Source organism: Eurosta solidaginis, chromosome 3 (genome assembly GCF_040869045.1).
Source record: "Eurosta solidaginis isolate ZX-2024a chromosome 3, ASM4086904v1, whole genome shotgun sequence".
Lineage (NCBI taxonomy): Eukaryota > Metazoa > Arthropoda > Insecta > Diptera > Tephritidae > Eurosta > Eurosta solidaginis.
The window spans coordinates 102,139,412-102,162,998 of NC_090321.1; the positions used below are offsets into that span (position 1 = coordinate 102,139,412).

Below are 23,587 nucleotides of genomic sequence, written 5' to 3' on the forward strand. Positions count from 1 at the left end.
AATCAAACTGAGTGTCGTGCCTCTACTGTTGCTGCCTTTTATACTGTCTGGTTTTCTCGTTGCATATTTCAAGGCTTTTCTATTCTAGAATTTACTAGTTAGTTATCAGCTATAAAATTACCAGCTATAACTACGTTTTTAGCTTCACATATGCGCGTGTATATGTGAGTGATATTTGCACAAATTATTGTCTTCTTTTGTGAGTATCTCAGATAAGATATATGGGGTTGTGCGTCTCTTCTCCGCTGCTCGTATGGACATATGGGTAGACATAATGATTGATTTGTTGATGAGCATACGGGTCACTGCTTAGTATCGGCTTAGAGATGATAGTACCCCTTAGTGTTGCTAGTATTCGTCACAATATGTATATATATCTTTTATTTATGACATTACAAATCTGTGCTGCTACATTTAAAAAAATACCAAGTAGAAAAAGCGCGGTCCGACCATACTCATTTCCACAAATTAACAGTAGTAGTAATAAGGTTTTGGGCGCCATGCCCCCATTATTATTCTATGGTGCAATTGGTTCGAATACACTGCAAAAATTCCTCTGGTTTTAGACCTTTTAGAGGAAAAGTGTTCTGTCCAAAAATACTGTGGTTCGCGAAGCCGGTGTTGGATCGGCTAAGGGCGATTTATGAAATAAAAATACTTATATTAAGTAAAAACAATGGAAAAATAAAATGTTAAATATACAAAGATGCAATTTAAGGCCCGGTGTGTCGGTGGTTGGTTAAGCTAGGCTTAAACTTAGTTTGCTTAAACTCTAGTCAACTTTAAACTCCAGTTAAACTACTGAGCAGTTTTTCAGTCACAGTTTAAGGCCGCATTTGGGATAGGCTTTTTTGTACGGCAACATTGTTTTTTTGGTATTTAGTTGGGCTTTTTATTATCTTGATAATTTGTAGATACGATAACAGCTGGATTTTGCTTACCCAAGAAGAGACTTCGCTCAGGTCGGACCATACATCTATTTTTGGTCCCCGGCCATAAAAGGATAGCAGGTAACGAAAATACCGATAAGATAGCAGCAAGGAGACAGGAGTTGTATATGATCCATCAATCGGAAAAGGCAGGGACAGAAGCGCGGGGCTGTAAAATTTTAAGAAGAGTAACATAATGCGACGTGATGGGCATACTAACTGGACACTGCCGTCTGACGTCTCATGCTTAAAAGGAAAGCCTCGTCAGTAACAGCAGATGTAGGAAATGCGAGCTGCAGGAAGAAACGGTAGAGCACGTTCTGTCTTCGTGTCCTGTCTCAAGGCAGCAATTAAGCTAGGTCCTAGGAAAATTCTAGTATTTGCCAAGAGAACGAAGTTGTTCTATGTATAACATAAGCAGTGTTAGTATCGCTAATATTATTCCGGGTGTTTGCCATTCGGTTAAATTGGCTGTTTCATCGGCTTCGAAACTATTTCCGAGCGAAATTGAATTTTTGATTTCAGAAACTAATAACTCGTTTTCTAAGATCGCATGCAGACAAAACAACTAGGCAATGCTATATGGTGCCAAAAACGACGAACTCGAACCATTACAAATTGCATCTAATGGGATAACACAGGTCGTGCAGTTAAACTTTTGAGAGAGGAAAACGCGTTTGGGGAATATCCATTTACCAGTCTTTCCACGTTTGTTTTCAAATTTTTAGTTTTGCTAGGAGAAGAGGGAATTTTTAGTACTATGAATAACGTGATACTGCGCAGCGAAATAAAATTCCACTGCTGAAAGGGCAAAAGTGTCTTCTTTCTAACGACGTGTAAGTTTTGTTGGTGGACTAAGCAGAAATAAAGTTACAGGTTTCTTGGTAAAGGCAATTTATAAAAACTCCCTTTTCCAAAGTTTCTCTTACTTTTTATTCAATGTTAGATACAAGTATATAAAATTTTATATAAGATCGCATGCAGACAAAACAACTAGGCAATGCTATATGGTGCCAAAACCGACGAACTCGAACCATTACAAATTGCATCTAATGGGATAAGACAGGTCGTGCAGTTAAACTTTTGAGAGAGGAAAACGCGTTTGGGGAAGATCCATTTACCAGTCTTTCCACGTTTGTTTTCAAATTTTTAGTTTTGCTAGGAGAATAGGGAATTTTTAGTACTGTGAATAACGTGATACTGCGCAGCGAAATAAAATTCCACTGCTGAAAGGGCAAAAGTGTCTTCTTTCTAACGACGTGTAAGTTTTGTTGGTGGACTAAGCAGAAATAAAGTTACAGGTTTCTTGGTAAAGGCAATTTATAAAAACTCCTTTTTCCAAAGTTTCTCTTACTTTTTATTCAATGTTAGATAAAAGTATATAAAATTTTATATAAGAGCAAATATATTGTAACGGATTTAGTGAAATTCCTCTTATTTGCAACCTTCTGCTAACGTTCCAATCACTAAACTGTTGAATAAATAACTCCAATATTCGATAATGCAAATTGGTCTTTATTAGACTACTTTCAAAATAACACTACTACTTCTCGACAGATAGCGTGCTTAAATTAAACTGATTGCTCAGATTGCGCTCTTTTATACTCTTCGATTTCCTCATTCCATACTTCTAGGCGTTTCCAGAATTTACTTAGTTATCAGCTATAAAATTATAATAGCTCCGACACATAAGCAGTTTTTCATATAGATGAGTTTAACACGTACTTATGCATTATGAGTAGATTGCATGTATTTTTATGGAGAATGGTAGAATGAGCGACACTAGCGCCATATGATATTGAAAAGTAGCCAACTCCCCAATTTTGTTCCAATCAAATCATAAGAAGAAGAGTTTGAGTTTGCGTTGGATAAGGGTGTTGGCACACTTTGCAAGTGAAATTATTTTTCCCACTGGTTGGTAAATTTTCTAACATTTTTCCAAATTAAAAACTTACACGTCGTTAGAAAGAAGACACTTTTGCCCTTTCAGTAGTGGAATGTTATTTCGCTGCGCAGTATCACGTTATTCATAGTACTAAAAATTCCCTCTTCTTCTAGCAAAACTAAAAATTTGAAAACAAACGTGGAAAGACTGGTAAATGGATCTTCCCCAAACGCGTTTTCCTCTCTCAAAAGTTTAACTGCACGACCTGTGTTATCCCATTAGATGCAATTTGTAATGGTTCGAGTTCGTCGTTTTTGGCTCCGTATAGCATTGCCTAGTTGTTTTGTAACAATCGAATACGACACAAAATATGTTAGCAAGTATTTTTGTTGTATAGGGAGAATGTTTACAACAGTGCTTCGCGAAATTTTGTATGTGAATGGGCAAGGCGTAATAAACTTCAACTGCCAAGTCTGAAGTTCCTTCATATTTATACACGCAACATCTTGGTTAATTGTGGCGATGTTATTGGAATGCATAAGTTTGTGTTAAATGCATCTATACGAAAAATGTCATTGTGTCACCGCCTTAACTACAGATGCACGTGTATAGCTTCTCATATGCGCGTGTATATGTGAGTGATACTTGCACAAATTATGGCCTACTTTTGGGAGTATCTTAGATATATGCATGTGTTTCTGCGTTGCTCTCCGCTGCTTGCATGGACATATGCGTAGACATAATGATTAATTTGGTTATGTGCATACAAGTCACTGCTCAGTATCGGCTTAGAGATGATAGTACCCCTTAGTGTTGCTAGTATTCGTCACAATATGTATATATCTGTGTTGAGCAACGCAACTATATAAGAAAAGGCGTTATATTTTGTTAGTAAACAGTTAAATGAGCAAAGCCCATAAAGCAATTTTTGAAATCATGTTTCTCTGACCTGGATAAGGAGAAACAATAAGCCATCTTATTTCATCCTACACATATTTAACTTTTTATACGATATGATAGAAATAAAGTCTGACCATATTAATTTTCCGTTCGCGGTATTTGGTATTTGCCTATATACATATCGTAAAAAATGTAATATTTTACAGGAGAAGCAAAAGTATATAAGATATCATACCAAGTAGTGCAAAAAATGCAGTTTCGAAAAATATGTTGGTTAGGGCGTTTGTGAATTAAGCTAACCTAAGCTATGTAGATAAAGTGGTGCAAGCACTGAAATAGTTGTAGTTGTATTAGAAGTAGTAGTAGTAGAAGAGTGGTCACTTTAAACAATTTTTATAAAGCACAGAATGCATTTGGAAACTATTTTATTTACTTTTTATTAGATTGAAGTAAACAAAACTTTTAATTTCTTACCAGATGTATGGAATGTTTATTCAAATATGTTTTTTATGAAAAAAATGAATAAAACGCTTGAAAAGTTGCCTTCAATTTTTAGCCTTAATAATTTTTATTTAGCTTTTATTTGTTGTCCATCTAGTCTTTTATCTGAACATACGTCCAGGTGCCTAATTGGCGGATTTCTGTTTGGACGTCAAACAAATTCTGGTAAAACTCTGGACAGACTCAGTCTATAATGGGACTCATTTATTCTCTGAAATGCCTGGTATATAGTGTTTACCTCGTGAGTCTCATACCAGAACACTTACCGATGTTTAGGGCTGCCAGATTATGTTAACTTAAATTCAGTACGTTTGCCTTTTCAGCCCTGAACAATCAGTACAACTTACAGGCAACTTTGTACGCCACCTGAAAACTTTTTTCAAGAGACCTAACTTCGCCGTTAAGATTATCGAAGATTGACTCAGAGTCGAACAGCAAACAAGTTTAAAGCTCTAAGTAGTGTAAGTTTTAAAAATGTTCTGATATACGGAAAATTTTTTTTTGACGATTCCGGATCGAGCATTCGGTCGAACTCTAGACCAGACTGAAACAGAAACTTACAGCAAGTCTTGGTCAATTTTTAAAATATCGAAGATTGAATACGCATTATTAATCTTATTGTAGTTATATGGGAATCTTTTTTGGTTTAAACTCTAAATTTGGTTGACTAATATATTGTGCATTCAATGTCTGACAAAATGTCATCTCTTTACGTGGGCAATTTTGATCGGTGCCGGCTTAAAAAACAAACATGCATAATAAATGGATTAATATACATATGAAACGAAACATGCTTATAGTGCACCTTGGGGATCTATTACTGTTATGTGATGGCAGCCATGAGTTAGAAGCCAGTATAGGAGATTTTTGTAATACCATCGATTTTTTCGATCTTGAAAATAGACCTGCATCATTATTCGTATCCATTCCGTGTTGTGGTGCTTGATGAGTATGTGATAAGCGGGTAGATTTATCATATTTGTTGTGATGCTGTGCATATTGATAACCGTTTTGATGTTCCATTGTATATGAACGGTGGTCTCAGTTCTGCAAAATTTTGGCACTTTTATTCTTATCCTTTAAAAGGAGTTACATTTCTCTCTGGCTGTGGACCTGCAATTTATAGAAGTAAAATGGAACAATAAGTATTTACTTGTCCAAAACAATAATTATTTACATTATGAGAGTTTTGATAGCTTAAAATGATTTTGATTTTGCAACACTTATTGTAATATATAGCACAGATACCGTTGTAGTCCTTCCGTTAAAGTGGTTATGTGTATCCACCCTAAGCTTAAAAAGAGTATAATATTCATACCTGTATGCCGAATCACTAACTTTTCCCGCTTTTGGAATCGAGATTTTTACGTAGTCAATTACTGGTTGCATTGTCGATAGAGTAATTTGTGAAATTTGTTTTAACAACACATATTGGTCAAAGGTCAGAGAAATTGAGAAAAAACACTAATCAAATTTTGTTCAGAATTCAGCGAAGTATTTTTAATGTTAAATGATAATTTATAGCCATTTTGTATATATTTTATATAATGGCGTCACCAGCAGGGCAGCAGCAATGTCTAACATTACTACAGTATTTAGAGTTGCGTTCCGAAACAAATTATACGCCTAAAGCTTAAATGGCATTTTTTTAAATAAAGTTGCAATTTAATTTTCAAAATAATACTTATTTGGGTATTTTAGACAGTAAATAAATTTTACAAACTTTCTCGAGAGCTTAACCACATAAACAATGGCCACGATGAATTGCCAATTTTGAAAATCGAGAACGATAACGGCGGGATTTATTATTTTATTAAAACTAATGCTAAGCTAATTTACCGCTGTCAAATGTTGTTAAAAATGTTCGTGAACTACACTACTGGTTTGGCTGAGCTTAAAACAAATAAAACGGAGATAAAGCAATTTTAAACACGGGATATGTGCATAAACACGGGAAAATTATTGATGAATTTTAATTTTAATATTTTAACAATAGCTATTGTAAATAGTTTATAAGAAATAAAACTAAAAGGTAGAGCGCAATTACCAATCCCAAGTGAACAATTTCTTAAAATCCATCCGGCCCTAACCGGCTGGCCAGTTAAGACTATCCTAACCTGAAGTCTATCCATCTTCGCAGTAAAGAAGATATTAAACTACAAAGGAACTCGAACCTTATATTTTGCTTTCCATAGCTATTGCTATTTTTAAAATATCAAAACCAAAATTAAAAAACATCATATCTGTTGTTAAGGACACATTTTCCGCTGCGTTCTGAAACGTCAATATTAAGCACACATTTGAAATGTTTTTATCCTCTTTTTCTTGGTTTTTTCCCCTTTTGCGTCATTATCCGTATACATTTACACTGCGCGGACAGCGTGCGAGACTTCGTGCTTGCTGCGCTAGGTAAAGGGGGTAAACTGAAAATTGGAGCAAGTTATATTCAAAGTGTATTTAACAAAATGTGATTAAATTTAACTTAAAATAACAGTTTAATTTAAAATAACAGTTCTCTCATAAAGAACCGACTACAATGTCAAAAAGAAAAAAAACCTTAACCGTCTCAGAAAATTTTTCAAAATTTTTAAATTCTAAATTTGTTAAAGATACCTTTTATTTGAAAATAAAACACCATCAATTGCGATAAGAACACGTCAAGAACCGTAGGGCACATGTACACTTATAATATTTCGCAGCTTACAAGCGCATGTTGTTGTTGTTGTAGCGATAAAGACACTCCCCGGTGGTTTTCGGGAGTGTTATCAATGCTTACGGTCCTTTTCCGAACATAGATCAAGTACGTTCCGGTAACAAGCATCATTAAGGTACAAGCCCGACCATCACGGAATGATTTGATATTACCGCATTAAACCTTCTAGGTAATCCCGCTACCCACTCCCTAGTTACATAAAGAACATGGGATCGCCAGAGCCAGAACTCCCCTTGAGTAGGTGAGGTTGACAATTGGGTTGCTGAAGCTTTATGGCTATAAAGCTCTTTATTGCCCTACTGGATCCTTTATAATTTCATTTAGATCATAGAAGGTAGACGTATGAGAAATAGTCGGCCTAAACGCCTAAAAATCGTTGTCGAATACCAACAGCGATTGCTAGACAAAATCGTTTTGAGGCGAATCATTCGTCTATCGTTCGCCACACAGAATGAAGCCCTAAATTCATGGTTGAACCTCAAAAACTGGACAAGAAAATATCTTTATTTAAAAATAACATTAGAAATGCCATAATGAAATGTTTTACTTTTTGAGTGTTTAAAGTTATTCAATCCGCAAGTGCGGTATTTAAGTATTTATGGAATATTTTTTATATTTAGATATTATTTATATACTTATTTGGAACATTCGGACCTCGTGACATAGTATCAAACGAACGTGTTCTTAGTATTACATATTAACGGTTTATCCGGAACGATTATATGAATACTTAAATGAAATGAGCTTTTTGAACTCTCAGAACAAATATAAGTTAATTCTTCTGTCAAGGCGAAATATAAATTTTAAGACAATCAGCCAATTTTATTTTGTGAGTTCGTTGCTTTTGCTGAGTGACGCATCCTATGTCTGCTGACGGTTCGAAATCGCCTTATCTCAAAAGGTTTTTCAAAAATTCTTCATTCCAGAATTTTTATCAAAAGCTTCCTATATCATAATTAGGTTGAAGAACACCATGCTTTTCATAAACTCCCTATCTCATATCGAAATGTATTGAATTTATGCTCAGGTAGGGAGTTATTTAAACGAATTTTGAGATAGTGTATTTTTGTGAATACAATTCTGAAGTTCGGTGTTCTTCAAACAAATGATCAGTGTGATAATTTTTTCAAATTTTCTCAAAATATTTAGTAAAAAATGAATAATTTCCACAAAACCTTTGGCATTTACAAAATTAGTATCAGTACTCCTAAAAGTAGTTTTCTACTACAATTTTTCCTGAATGAGACTGAATTATTCCACGTTTTCAGTACTTCGTAAAAGTAAGCTGTCATGATTTTTATACTTAGTTGAGCAGAGCTCACATAGTATAATAACTTTGATTGGATAACGGTTGGTTTTACAAGTATAAAGGAATCGAGATAGATATAGACTTCCATATACCAAAATCATCAGTATCGAAAAAAAATTTGATTGAGCCATGTCGGTCCGTCCGTTAACACGATAACTTGAGTAAATTTTGAGGTATCTTGATGAAATTTGGTATGTAGGTTCCTGGGCACTCATCTATCGAAAATTTCGAAAAAAACAAAAAGTGCGATAATGCATTACCAAAGACGGCTAAAGCGATGAAACTTGGTAGGTGAGTTGAACTTATGACGCAGAATAGAAAAGTAGTAAAATTTTGGACAATGGGCGTGGCACCGCCCACTTTTAAAAGAAGGCAATTTAAAAGTTTTGCAAGCTGTAATTTGGCAGTCGTTGAAGATATCATGATGAAATTTGGCAGGAACGTTACTCCTATTACTATATGTATGCTTAATAAAAATTAGTAAAATCGGAGAACGACCACGCCCACTTTAAAAAAAAATTTTTTAAATTCAAATTTTAACAAAAAGTTTATTATCTTTTCAGTATATAAGTAAATTATGTCAACATTCAACTCCAGTAACGATATGGTGCAAGAAAATACAAAAATAAAAGAAAATTTCAAAATGGACGTGGCTCCGCCCATTTTCATTTAATTTGTCTAGGATACTTTTAATGCCATAAGTCGAAATTTGATAGTGTGAAATTTGGTAGGGGCTTAGATTCTAGGACGATAACTGTTTTCTGTGAAAAAGGGCGAAATCGGTTGAAGCCACGCTCAATTTTTATACACAATCGACCGTCTGTTATTCCGCTCGGCCGTTCACGTACTTATCTGAACTCACTTTGTATTGGTGTAAAAAAAGGCCGATATCCGACTATGACCACGCCCACTTCTTCGATTTCGAAAATTACGAAAAATTAAGAAAATGCCATAATTCTATACCAAATAGGAAAAAAGGGATGAAACATGGTAATTGGATTGGTTTATTGACGCAAAATATAACTTTAGAAAAAACTTTGTAAAATGGGTGTGACACTTACCATATTAAGTAGAAGAAAATGAAAAAGTTCTGCAGGGCGAAATAAAAAGCCCTTGGAATCATGGCAGGAATACTGTTCGTGGTTTTAAATATATAAATAAATTAGCGGTACCCGACAGATAATGCTCTGGGTCACCCTGGTCCACATTTTGGTCGATATCTCGAAAACGCCTTCACATATACAACTACCACCACTCCCTTTTAAAACCCTCATTAATACCTTTAATTCGATACCCATATCGTACAAACACATTCTAGAGTCACCCCTGGTCCACCTTTATGGCGATATCTCGAAAAGGCGTCCACCTATAGAACTAAGGCCCACTCCCATTTAAAATACTCATTAACACCTTTCGTTTGATACCCATATTGTACAAATTCTAGAGTCATCGTTTAAGGCGATATCTCGAAAGTGCGTCCACCTATAGAACTAAGGCCCACTCCCTTTAAAAATACTCATTAACACCTTTCATTTGATACCCATATCGTACAAACAAATTCTATAGTCACCCCTGGTCCACCTTTATGGCGATATCTCGAAAAGGCGTAGACCTATAGGATTAAGGCCCACTACCTTTTAGAATACTAACGCCTTTCATTTGATTCCCATATCGTACAAGCACATCCTAGAGTCACCCCTGGTCCACTTTTAGGGCGATATCCCGAAATGGCGTCCACCTATAGGATTAAGGCCCACTACCTTTTAGAATACTCAATAACGCCTTTCATTTGATTCCCATATCGTACAAGCACATCCTAGAGTCACCCTTGGTCCACCTTTATGGCGATATCCCGAAATGGCGTCCACCTATAGAACTATGGCCCACTCCCTTTTAAAATACTCCTCAATACCTTCCATTTGATACCCATGTCAGACAAACACATTCCATGGTTACCCTAGGTTCATTTTCCTGCATGGTGATTTTCCCTTATTTTGTCTCCAAAGCTCTCAGCTGAGTATGTAATGTTCGGTGACACCCGAACTTAGCCTTTCTTACTTGTTATATATATAGATTTTTATTTTGTACTTACTTACTTACTTACTTAATTGGCGCTGAACCGTCTAGACGGTTATGGCCGTCCAACAAGGCGTGCCAGTCGCTTCTTCGCTCCGCCAACCGGCGCCAATTGGTCACACCAAGGAAGTGTAAATCGTTTTCCACCTGGTCCTTCCAACGGAGTGGGGGCCGCCCTCTGCCTCTGCTTCCATAGGCGGGTTCCGATAGAAACACTTTCTTGGCCGGAGCATCATCTTTCATTCGCATAACATGGCCTAGCCAGCGCAGCCGCTGCGTTTTAATTCACTGGATTATGTATAGCGTATAGCTCGTACAGCTCATCATTAAATCTTCTTCGGTACTCGCCATCGCCAACGCGTAGAGGTCCATAAATCTTCGAAGAACTTTTCTCTCGAACACTCTCAAAGCCGCTTCGTCTGCTGTTGGCATGGTCCATGCTTCTGCCCCATATAGCAGGCCGGGTACGATAAGTGACTTGTAGAGTATGATTTTCGTTCGCCGAGAGAGGACTTTACTTTTCAATTGCCTACCTAGTCCAAAGTAGCATTTATTGGCAAGATTGATTCTTCGCTGGATTTCAGTACTGATGTTGTTGCTAGTGTTGATGCTGGTTCCCAAATAAAGGAAGTCTTTTACTATTTCGAAATTATGGCTGCCAACAGTAGCGTGGTTGCCAAGGCGCGTATGCGCTGACTCTTTGTTGGATGACAGCAGGTACTTCGTTTTTTCCTCATTCACCATCAAACCCATCTTTACCGCTTCATTTTCTAGTTTGGAGTTAGCAGAACTAACAGCGCGGGTGTTTAGGCCGATGATATCAATGTCATCAGCATATGCCATTATATTATTTATTTTTTACACTTCACTATAAAATTAAAACGTAATGCAGATGTTCGTTGCTTTTGAAATTCGGCTTAAAAATTGCACATGGAACAACTGAAGACTCTCCTGAATTAAAAAAAATGTCATAGTACCTCTAAATCGCGGGCCCCCTCTGAATATATTAATTATTGGAAGATCCAACTTTTCGTGCTTTATTAAATCGTTCACATCATTGAAATTTAATCTGCCAGAATAAAAATTATTAGTTTTTGCAAAATTTGTAGTGTTCCTTATTGATTGAAGCTCATTATAAACTTCTGCTATAACAATGTTTTCGGTTATTGCTTTGGAAACAAGTTCTTCGAGTATTCCTTCAAACTGTTAATTGTTCTTTGCTTATTATTACTTTCTATTAGCATATTAAATGTAGTTTTAATTTCTACAAGGTCATCGTGGTCCGGTGTGCCAGTGATGAATTTTAACATGGTGCCAAGAAAGTTAAGTGATCTTTTGGGTCTATAAATATTTGGTATGTCTACTAGTACGTATTTCCGTATTGGTTAAATCAATTGTATTATCGCAAAGTACGATAGAGAAAATTAAGGTAAATATTATTACACATATCTCTGATATTGTCCTATAATTACTCTTTTATTGGTCGTTATTGTGTAACCGTTGTCTTTTTTTACGTTTTTGTTCCTTCTATGCGTCTTTGAATATACAACGTCTCCTTCTTTGTAGTTCAGCTGTTTGCGATTGCGGTTTCGGTCTCGCAAAACTCTCGCTTGGTTTTGTTGAAGACGCTCTTTGATGTCAGGATACCCGCTTTGATTGTAAAACACGTCTCTCGTTGGTTACTGAATGGATTGTTTTATTTATTTATTTATTTATTACAGCTTAATTAAGCCTAGCTTATATCTATTTACAATGTATATATATGTATATAATAATCTTAACTAGATTAACATATAATTCTAACCTAGTTATATCTATGAACTACCATATGGAGCTGAACTGTGTCAGACCTCCGAATCATGCCAACATTATTTTGATGCCAATTATCTCTGGTATAAAGGCCGTTTACGAATAAGCACGAAGGCGATATCCGAACGGCGAAGCACTGATATGATCGAGAGATGCGTTGCAGTATGTGCGTTGGCGACTTTTACGCATGTTCGTAAAGAGCGAAGCTAACATCCGAACGGCGATGCACTGATATGATCGAGTGATGCGTTGCAATATGTGCTTCGGCGACTTTTATTGTATGCGCACGAGAACTTGGAAGGTAAATGGTTGTAAAATGCTTCATATCAGGATACTTAGCAGACATACATTTTTATTGATTCTATGGAAGCCTGCCTATACAGTACCAAATTGGTAGTATTTTGCAATGAATATACAATTTTTTTTTGGAATCTATTGGCATTATTGTCCCTCACTAGGGTAGGCACCTTGTCGTTGGTGTGAGGGCTTAGCCGATCTCCATAGCGCCCGAATATGAGGCGGAGCTGTTTAGGATTGGCATCTACGCCGTTTCGCCTCATAGGAGGGCGGCAGGATGTCGGTGACCAAGAACTGCCAACCAACCTAATCCAGGGTGTTATGCGAACCGTGCCTATTGGACGATTTGCAGCCAGGGGATAAATTCGGCTGAATTCGAACGGAGCCGTCCCGATACCGGGCCACCTCGGGAAGTATTGATGGCCTTACCAAAGTAAGGGGCGCTGCTGTGGCTGACGGTTCTTTCCCCGTATATAATACTGGACCGCTGAGCCCGCCTTGTCGGGCAGGTGGTCGTACGACCAAGATGAGCGACTCATTGTCAAATTGTAATAAGGAGGATGATAAGAAGAGAACTGAGTCGCAACCCAAGGGCGACGTATTCGCGTCGGACTCGGGGAGCGAGAGTAGTGCTGATTCATTGAACTCCGTGTTGGAAAAGCATACAAATGAAAACGGGTAAAAGAGTGGAGAAGAGTACGGAGCAGAGGAAATAAAAGAGCTCTCTCGCAGTACCGTGCAGCACTAACAATTTTCCAACGCCTGGGAGCAGTGGTCGACGCAACAGAAGTGGAGATCGAGTGCTTGGAATGGGCCCATGAGGCGGTGGAAATAGGTCGAAGGCAGTTCAAAAGGGTTGCTGCTAGAAACCCTCGGTTCTGCAACCGATACAAGGAGGAAGAAGCATCGAAGAGGCAACGTTCGGCGGAAAGCGGCAAGCCTGCTTCCAAGAGTCAGAAAGGACCCAGTCCCAGAGCTGCGAGGCAGGGCAGTCGCATAGGCAAGACAAGTAAGGCCAAACCTGTAAGACATATGGGCCCCAATAGCGAGGTATCAACTACCTCGAAAGCTGCGAGTCAGAGGGAAGCTCCAACTACGGAAGTAGGAGATAAGCCAAAGGGGGATAACGCTAAGACTCCGGCTTTCTTGGAGGTGCTAAAGGGAGTTAAAGCTAAGACTTCGGCTTTCTCGGAGGTGCCAAAGGGAGTTAACACTAAGACTCCGGCTTTCCCCAGGGCATATGGGAATAGATGAGAATAAAAAAGCGGATGAATTAGCTAAAATGGGCGCATCCTTGAAGCTTGCTCCGTAGACATCCCAATTAGACTGGGCGAAATTAAGCGAAGGCAAGAGGTGCACATGATCGACCAAGCAGGAAAGGCGTGGGTTCAAGCGCGGGGCTGTAAAGTGTCGAAGATTATGTGCAGATCTTACAACCATAGACTAACAAAGTTGCTTCTATCATTAAAAAGAGAGGACTGTAGAGTAATGACGGGTATTCTGATGGACACCGCTTTCTGGCGTCACATGCTTTTAAATTAGGCTTGGTCAGTGATAGCAGATGTAGGAAGTGCGGGCTGGAGGAGGAAACGATCGAGCCCGTTCTGTGCTCTTGCCCTGCGCTTGCCATGCTAAGACTACAGCTATTTAGAGTGATACAGCTGTTAGATCTAAAAGCAGCAAGCGGCTTAAATTCTAGGAAGCTTCTAGTATTTGCCAAGAGGACGGAGTTATTTTATAACATAGGTCCTGTTTTTTGATAGGGTTTTTCAGTTTGGTCGTTGCAACAAACTTCTGGTAACACTACGGACTTATTCATTCTATGTGAGGAAGGGCGGGTCGATTTAAAAATCGCTCATTGCTCTGTGAAAATCGTATTTTAGGGATCAAAATAAGAAACTTTGCCGAAGGAACCATACCTCTAAAACGAATTCTGATGTCCCCCCCTTTGGGTCGAACTTTTGGGTAGGGGCAATTTCAATTCTACCTGCTGTGTCTTGTGGTGGCTTAAAAAAAAACAACACAAGCAATTTTACGATATGCAATTGTGTCACAGTGATACCTTCATTTTTTAAAACGGTTGAATAAAAAATCCGCACAACTATGTTTACGACATGCAAATGCATCACAGTGATGCCTTGGTTTTAAAAGGGGTTGTAAAAATGCTAATTTCTAATATTTTTTTAAATTTATTTTCTATTACTAAGTTAAATTAATTTTTTAATTTACATATGTTCTGACTAAATAAATTTCTAAAGAGAAAAATAAACTCCAAAAAGAAAAAACATAGGCATTTCAAAGTGGGATTTTTCAAAATTTGCCCCTACGACCCAAAGGGGGGGGACATCAGAATTCGTTTTAGAGGTATGGTTCCTTCGGCAAAGTTTCTTATTTTGATCCCTAGAATATGATTTTCGCAGAGCAATGGGCGATTTTTTTGCCTCCCCACAAATCGACCCGGCCTAATGTGAGGTCCTCATGGGCCGACCAGTTCAACCTAACCTATTGGCATTACATGATTTGATATCATTAGGTAGCTCGTTATAGCATTTTAATCCATTATAATACAAGTTACATTTGTCTGCTTCAGTTTTATAAGCAGGTAGGTTGAAGTTATTTTTGCTTCGAGTATTTACAGAATGCATATCTTTTACATATTTGATGTTACTCTTTAAGTACGCAGGCAAATTACCGTCTATTATGTTCTTAATAAATTTCATAGTAAAATAAAAAAGTTGCTGTGTAATGCTTAGCCAATTTAGAGCAGAGAGCATGTCTCTGATAGGTGCACTGCATTTTTTGAGAATGAATCTCATAGCTCGGTTCTGTTGCTTTAGTAGCTTGTATATCTGACTATCTCGCAATATGAATGTGGTTCGATTTTTGATCTATAAATCATTACTTTGTATTTCTTATCTAAATATTTGCAGGTTATCTGTGTAAAATATATCTTTTTAGCTATTTTTCCCACTGTATAATCAACGTGCTCATTGAAATTGAGTTATCGTCTATGTTTATTCCCAAATATTTAATGGTGTTGACTTTTCCATTACTTCGTGGTTAATATTTAAATTTTGCAGGTCACAATTCCGCAAATATCGTCTGGAAATTACCATAAATTTGGTTTTGTTGACATTCAGTTTAAGTCTGGTCACACATAACCAATCATAAACACTATTCAGATCAAGAAGATTTTATTATATATTAGAAGACCCGGCAGACGTTGTCCTGCCCTAAATTTGGCCTATCTCCATACATTTTAATAAGCTTTTTTCGTCTGACTCTGCCCTCCCCCTTCTTCACTTTTTCTTAATTCTTTTATTCAATCTTCCCTCCGTCTTTTTCGCTTCATCTATCTCCATCTTCGTCTCATTCTATCTCTTTCTCAATCTCCTTCTTCTCTCTTTTCTCTTCACTCAATATCTTCTCATTCTTCTGCATCCCATTTTTTGAGATGCGTTAGCGATATCTCGGAAACGTGTCTAGCACCAAAAAGCACTTTTTTCGCATGAAAACTACAAACGATTTAAAACGTATTTCAAACAATTTCATCGTTTGTAGTTATAGGAAAAGTACTTTTAGTGCTTCCAAATTGCTGCGTTCTTGGTTTTTTTTGAGATGCGTTAGCGATTATGTTTTAAATCGTTTGTAGAAAAAACCCAAATTTGCTTAAATTGCTTGGTTTCCGCACAATGTATTATATTTTCGGAGTAACTATAAAAACTACAAAACAAAAATTAATTTCACTACAATCAATTTCATCGTTTGTAGTTATAGGAAAAGTACTTTTAGTGCTTCCAAATCGCTGTGTTCTTGGTTTTTTTGAGATGCGTTAGCGATATCTCGGAATCCTGTGGAGCAAAAAAAACATTTTTTTCGTATGAAAAACTACAAACGATTCAAAACGTATTTCAAAAAGAAAAAACCCCAAATTTGCTTAAATTGCTTGGTTTCCGCACAATGTATTATATTTTCCGAGTAACTATAAAAACTACAAAAAAATTTATTTCACTACAATCAATTTCATCGTTTGTAGTTATAGGAAAAGTACTTATAGTGCTTCCAAATCGCTGCATCTCCGAAACCTGTGGACCAAAAAAAATTTTTTTTCGTATGAAAAACTACAAATGATTTAAAACGTATTTCAAAGAGAAAAAAACTAAATTTGCTTAAATTGCTTGGTTTCCGCACTATGTATTATATTTGCGGAGTAACTATAAAAACTACAAAAAAAACTAATTTCACTACAATCAATTTCATCATTTCTAGTTATAGAAAAATTACTTCTAGTGCTTCCAAATTAATGCGTTCTTGGTTTTTTTGCGATGCGTTAGCAATATCTCCGAAACCTGTGGACCAAAAAAAAATTTTTTGTTTCGTATGAAACACTACAAACGATTTAAAACGTATTTCAAAAAGAAAAAAAAAAGTTGCTTAATTTTGCATCATTTCTTGCGTTCGTGCCGAACAGACGTGTTTTATCTCGCTCTCTGTTTTTTATTCTTTTTGTCCAGTTTTTATTTATTTATTTTACCTATTACGATATCTGGTGTAATGGATACGTATTGTGCCAAGTGCGACAAGCATTTTTCGCGTTCGGATACCCTCATTGTGCCTTGTGGTGGCTTTTGCAAGAATGTCTACCATCGTTCTTGCTGTAAAGGCAACTTTTCAGAGTACGACGTGAATTTGCTTACGAAGAACCGCCACCTAAGTTATATGTGCGCGGATTGCCTAAATGCCTACGGCAAGCTTTGTAACGCCTATGACGCTGTGTTGGCATCCCATAAAGCTACATTGGAGTCCACAATGCTTGCCTTGGACCTTAAATTTAAGGATTTGTTTGCGGAGATGGCTGATATAAAAAATGTCATCAAAAAACATTTTAAAGATAATGAAGACGACTCTAACAAAAACAATGAAAGGTTTGTGGAGGTGATGGCTGATGGCATAAATAAAATAAAAAATGTTGTCAGCTCTATGAGTAATCCGAACTCGTAGAGTAGTGGTAATATTAGTTGCGCGCTCAAACCTCATACTCTATCGATTTCACCTACACTAATGCAGCCATGTATACATTGCCATTTGCTCGCCCGATCACCTGTTTATGCAAGTCCAATTTCTGCTGATAACAATAGTAAGCCTTTTTGTGTACACTCAGCCACCCTCGCGTGATTTCAATACAGAAATGTCTTATGCGGCAGTTACTCACGAACGTACGTACCAAAAACGTGTCAGATGACACAACCTATCTTATGAGTGTGCAATGTAAACGAAAACTCACCGACGTGCAACGCACGTACGTACGTAGCCCGGAACGTAGAAATCAAAACAATTTTGATTTTTTCGGTAAGAACGTGTCAGCTGATTGCTCTCTCACTAGACAGAGTTGCCTAGTAAACTTTTGTGCGCTAATTTTTGACCGTTTGCAGTTTTATGCAAAAACACCTAATTAAAGTTTGAAAAATTGTGAAAATATTTCGAAATAATTATGTAAAAGTGCAGATTATAAATATGTAATCTATTTATATATATTTAATATCAATTCCAGCCTTTTACAACATCAAAAATTAAATTGGAAAAAGTTGATGTTTCCATAAGCATGCATGCAAAATGGTCAATGACAACAGTGATTATCTGTAAACAATACACACACAAATATGTTACGTACATGTACACAGACGCACACATTGATTCCTACGGGCTTGAGGGTTCGGTCAAACGTGTTTCGTACGACAAAAGTCCGCACGTACGGCACACGTCGGTGGGTAATTGCCGCTTTATGCTAAACGATTGACAGTACCTGTTAATATTGATGATATTCCCAATACAACTGTTAACCCCAGTACTGCTGCTAACTTTGCAATGTCTAGTAAGAACAAGACTCCAACTTCGAAAAACAAAGCGAATGCTGTTGGGAACAGCGCTAATTCTGTTAATGCTGATGATTCTGATGCTGTTAATGTTCCTGCTATTCAACCCAATTCTGGTAATGATTCGACTGCTGTAACAACAACCGCACTCGCAGCCCTAATCACAGCCCCTGTTTCTGAATCGGTTGCTTTAGAACCTGGTGCTCCTAGGGAGGTGACTGCTGTTCCCCCCCGTAGGTCGATTTTTGTATCACTGCTCCACACATCGCTGACGGAAGCTGATATATCTAACTACGTATGCTCCAAGCTTGGTGTTGAACTTAATTTTAAGTCTGGGAGAGAGATCTCTTCTTTCAGAATCTTAGTCCTGACAAATTTTTTGATAGGGTACTCGATTCTACTTTCTGGCCGAAACACTCTGTGGTGCATTTGTTTACTAGAAAGTCAAACCGTGACCGCGCTACTTCAAATGCATCAAAAAACTTGCCAGGCAACACCCCAGAAGTGGTACAAACTTAAATTATGTCTTACCAAACGTAAATAATATCTCACTTAGTATATTTTATCAGAACGTTAGGGGGTTGAATACCAAATTAACGGACATTTTTCTACTGAGTCATGAGAGTTCTTATGATGTACTCCTTTTTACTGAGACTTGGCTAAAGCCAACAGTTTTTAATGCTGAAGTTTTATCGAGTTCGTTTCAAGTGTTTAGAAAAGACCGACTGGCCAGAGCTGGTGGAGGTTTGTTAATTGCCGTTCACACTAGGTTTTCCGCGGAGGAACTATATTTTCCTGACATTGAGGATGCTGAGCTTCTTTGTGTGAGAGTAAAACTTTCCTCAACCTACAAATATTTTATAGCCAACTACATTCCCCCACAATCTGACATTTCCTTATATTTGAATCATTCCTCAATAGCGAAATCTGTGTGCAGTACCGCCAGGGCCTGTGATTCTTTCACTGTACTTGGCGATTTTAATCTGCCATGTGTGTCATGGAGTCTTATCGACGGCAAGTTGGGTCCCTACTTCTTCTCGCGCTATCCACTATGATTTCCTAAACGAGTTTGCAGATGTTGGACTTTTTCAAGTTAACAACATTCAGAATAAATTCGGTAAATGCTTGGATTTAATTTTCTCAGACGATTCAAATTGTTTTGTAATTCGATGCGACCCTTGCCCTGCCTGAAGATGTGTATCATCCTGCTCTCGCGATGTTTATGGAATCTCATAATTTATCTGAGCGTTCCTCCAACGTAGTGCGAAAGACCCCTCACCGATTTCTGTTTAGAAAAGCCAATTGGTCTAAAGTAATACTCGAAGTATCGAGAATAAATTGGCCTGAGTACGATGGGGATATTGATGAGAGTATATCCCATTTTAATAATGTATTTAACGGAATATTTAAAAAATGCATACCTACGTCCGAAACCACTGCTACACTATAAAAATTTTAGTTAACTTTTAATACCAATTTGGCATTTATATATAACAATGCCAGAAAGTATAATATTAAAACCGTGCTGATTTTATCAAAGAGAGGGAAATTTATTCAAAGATTCTCTCTGAAAAACAAACCATGGGACTAATTTCTATATATTTCATGGTTTTAAAATAAAACTAAAATGGGTTTGGATCTATCCGTGTACCCAAATAGATTTAATAATAACTAAAATTAGGGTTAAGCCAAAATAGAATTGGATGTAGTACATTATTGGTACTAAAATAAACCCATAACTGATACTTTAATGCCAGAGAGGCATTGAATCCAAGGCAAAATTGTACAGGATTTAATACTTTTTTGGTATTGAAATAAGCCCATAAATGTTATTTTAATGCTAAAAAGGCATTGAATTTAGTAATTGAATGTAATTGAATTTAGTAAATTTTTGGTATTAAAACCAACCGGGAGTTTTTTTAAACGTACAGTGGTCAACAAAATTATAAGCGCATGCATAGTCCTCTTCAAGTAAAATTTAGAAAAAATTCTACTGAAATCTTTGAAATTTGATATTTATTAAAATGAATATTATCTTGAAGAGTGCTGAAAATAAAAACCCAATTTAATTATTGTGAATTGAAATGCATGTTTTATTTATATAAATTATATAAGTAATACTAAATTTATATATAAGTATAATTAATTTTATTATATTATTTCACAGTGCATTAACAAAAACATTTTCGAATGTTTATTGTGGACTTCAAATGGTCTTACATTTTTTAGGCTATATAAACCAACTACTTCTAAATATTCTGTTGAAGAAATTTCATAGCACTCTAAGATGGAATTAAATTTCTTACTGACAAAAATTTCTAGGAATAAACTACATACAGAGTGTATGTGCCTACATGGTGATCAAAAGGAATATAAAAAAAGGCAACTCTTGGAGACCAATTGTACAGCGAACAACGGAACATTCATATGGCGTAGCAGCTAAAGGCTTGCACTGATATGAATGTTGGAGATTCGAGTTCAACGCTCAGCTCCCGAAAAGCTAGCTGATGAAGAAGTGAAATTCAGAAACATGTCCTAGTAACCATCGCCGTTTGTAAACTTACAATTTTTCTCTAATATCAATTACAAAAACCATTGTATAAAGCAATATGAGCAAAGCTCGCTAATTAAATACATATGATCATGTTGATATAATAGTAACAGCGGAAGTATTAAAAACAAATACTGTAAAAATCCGAACAATTGTTACTAAGCTTTCAAAAGCGCGCCTAAAAATCATATCCACACCATTAGGAATAAACTACATACAGAGTGTATGTGCATACATGGTGATCAAAAGGAATATAAAAAAAGGCAACTCTTGGAGACCAATTGTACAGCGAACAACGGAACATTCATATGGCGTAGCAGCTAAAGGCTTGCACTGATATGAATGTTGGAGATTCGAGTTCAACGCTCAGCTCCCGAAAAGCTAGCTGATGAAGAAGTGAAATTCAGAAACATGTCCTAGTAACCATCGCCGTTTGTAAACTTACAATTTTTCTCTAATATCAATTAAGTAAATTTCATTGTCGATAAGATATATTTTTTTTATTTGTCCGAATGTAAGAATTCCGTTTTCTTGCCTTAAATTTAACATAAATTCTGGCCTATAAAAATATCCATATTTACATTTAAACTTTTTTATTATTAATACCTGAGGCATTTTATTTTTATCAAATGTCTACGATAAAAACTTCTGGGCACTTAAAGCTAAATCTTCAAAACTTAAAATGGATCACAAATAATTTCATTCTCAAATGTCATACTTTCCCATTTAATACTCATTTTTGTTTGATATCTATTAGCAAGGGATTTACATATATTTTTGTAATTATTGATAACTGAAACATCCCTGATAAATTCGCTATGCTTAGCCTCGTATCTCATTGCCCATGTATGAATCAGAGGATCCATTTTTTCTAAAACTGAAGGATAGTGGGTCAAAAAGTGATATTTTGGGAGCAGGGGTTCTTCATAAACTTCTACTATACATTTCAAATGTAACTCTATATCTTCTCTAAGAGATTGTGTATGGTGTTGTTTTAAGATGGGAGACAATGTAAGTTTTATTATTCAAATAAGCGAAGTAACCCCATTGCAGAAATGTGGCATAATATCATAAAAGTTAAAAAGGATGAAAGGCATGTGCAAAATAAGACATAAGTTTTGAGAGGTTGACAATCCAATGGATGTTCGGCATTTTTTATCAAGAGTGATTTTTGATGGGAGGCATGTACTTTGTAAATATCCAAAATTTAAACTTTTCATTTTATCCTTAATATCTGTTATTGAAAGGTATTTGCTTTCCGCAAGCTTCTGAAAAAAGAGTTTTAAAATGAAAGGTAGAGCGCCTTCCAAAATATGGTGCATTACATTAACATTAAGACTTTAAAAAATTTTGTAGTGAGATAACACTGGACCACGAATTTCAACTTTTTCTCTTTACCAGAAACGCCGTTATGAAATTCGTTTGTAAAACCACCCCCTGATTTCGAAAATCGAGTTCATTTTGGATTCTATGGTACCGTTTTTGAGATATTTGCAATTTACCGTTATTCGAAGAAACCAAAAAGATGGCTCCCTTTAGTTACGTATATCTCACGAAGGTGTTAAGCAATTGCAAAATGGAACAAAGAATTGGAAAGACGATAAAATTTGCTATAAATACATCATACATTGGTTTTTGCTCAACCAGACAGTTTTCGAGATATTAGCTTATCATTTCATATATTTGTTTTTTTTTTATGAAAAAATATGAAAAAAATTACTTTTTGCGAGGGCAGCATTCCAAAACCACGACTTTTTTTTCAAATATTTTTTATTTACGTAAAGCTCTGTTTAAGTAGAAAAAAGATAAGCTATCATCGAAGAAAATCGATGCAAAACTACGTAAGTTATAAGCGATCAAATAAAAATACCCAGGTTGCGCAATTTCAACGTATACCTCAAAACGTATGTATGGTATAAAGAAGAGTGAAATATCTAGCTATGCTCTGTTTCTATTTAGTTAAAAGTTCAATTTATGGATGAAATTACCCATATTTTTAACTTTTTTTAAATTTATTTATGTTTATACTATATTCTAACAATCTTTATCTTAATTTGATATTACTATGTAGTCGAAATAATTATGTGTTCTACTTTGACGCTTATTCAGTTTAGGATCAGTTTCTCTTATGAGAAACCAGCAGTAATCACCCATCATTGCGACGTCCCAGAATCCTTGATATCGATTTTCAATTAATTTCATTTGCCGATGAAACCTTTCGCCATGTTCGTCACTTTAGTCCCCAAGATTTGCCGGAAAAAAGCTCAAATGTGAGTGCAGAAAGTGAATTTTTATCGAAATATTTACGCCTGGAAAGAAAATATTAGTTAGGTAAACAAGTTTAGAATTTTGGGAAATTAATTTTAATAGGCCTTTAATATTTACCCATTTTCGCATAATTATTGATTAAGTCATTCACTATCTGCTCGTAGTTGGGGCTTTTGTGTCTACCGAGAAAAGAAGCAACGACCTTTTCAAAGGATTCCCACGCTGCTGCCTCAACTGATGAGAGTAGTCCTTTGAATTGATTATTGTTGATCAACTTTTTTATTTGTGGTCCGCAAAAATACCTTCCTTCATCTTGGCTTGAGAAATATCTGGAAAATTGTTTTCAAATAGTCGAATGCTTCGCCTTCTTTGTCCAAAGCCTTAACAAAGTTTTTAATGAGACCGAGCTTGATGTGTAAGGGTGGAAGTATGATTTTCTCTTTCTTGACAAGAGGGGTGTATTTGATGTTATCCAC

At 36.3% G+C, this 23,587-nt stretch overlaps 1 protein-coding gene across 13 annotated transcripts in view; it reads right to left on the minus strand.

Moving 5' to 3' along the window:
* Positions 1–23,587, minus strand: part of Rgk2 (Rad, Gem/Kir family member 2) — a 694,072-nt gene that overhangs the window by 501,707 nt on the left and 168,778 nt on the right. For 11 of the 13 annotated variants that reach the window (XM_067772880.1, XM_067772883.1, XM_067772873.1 and 8 more), the window contains one exon: positions 5,021–5,328. The exons of 1 other annotated variant lie outside the window; for it this stretch is intronic. In XM_067772880.1, the coding sequence (XP_067628981.1) occupies positions 5,021–5,238 (218 nt within the window). In that variant the 5' untranslated portion in view covers positions 5,239–5,328. Of the gene's footprint in view, positions 1–5,020; positions 5,329–23,587 lie in introns of those variants that run through there. One more of the 13 variants, XM_067772887.1, reaches the window with a different exon arrangement.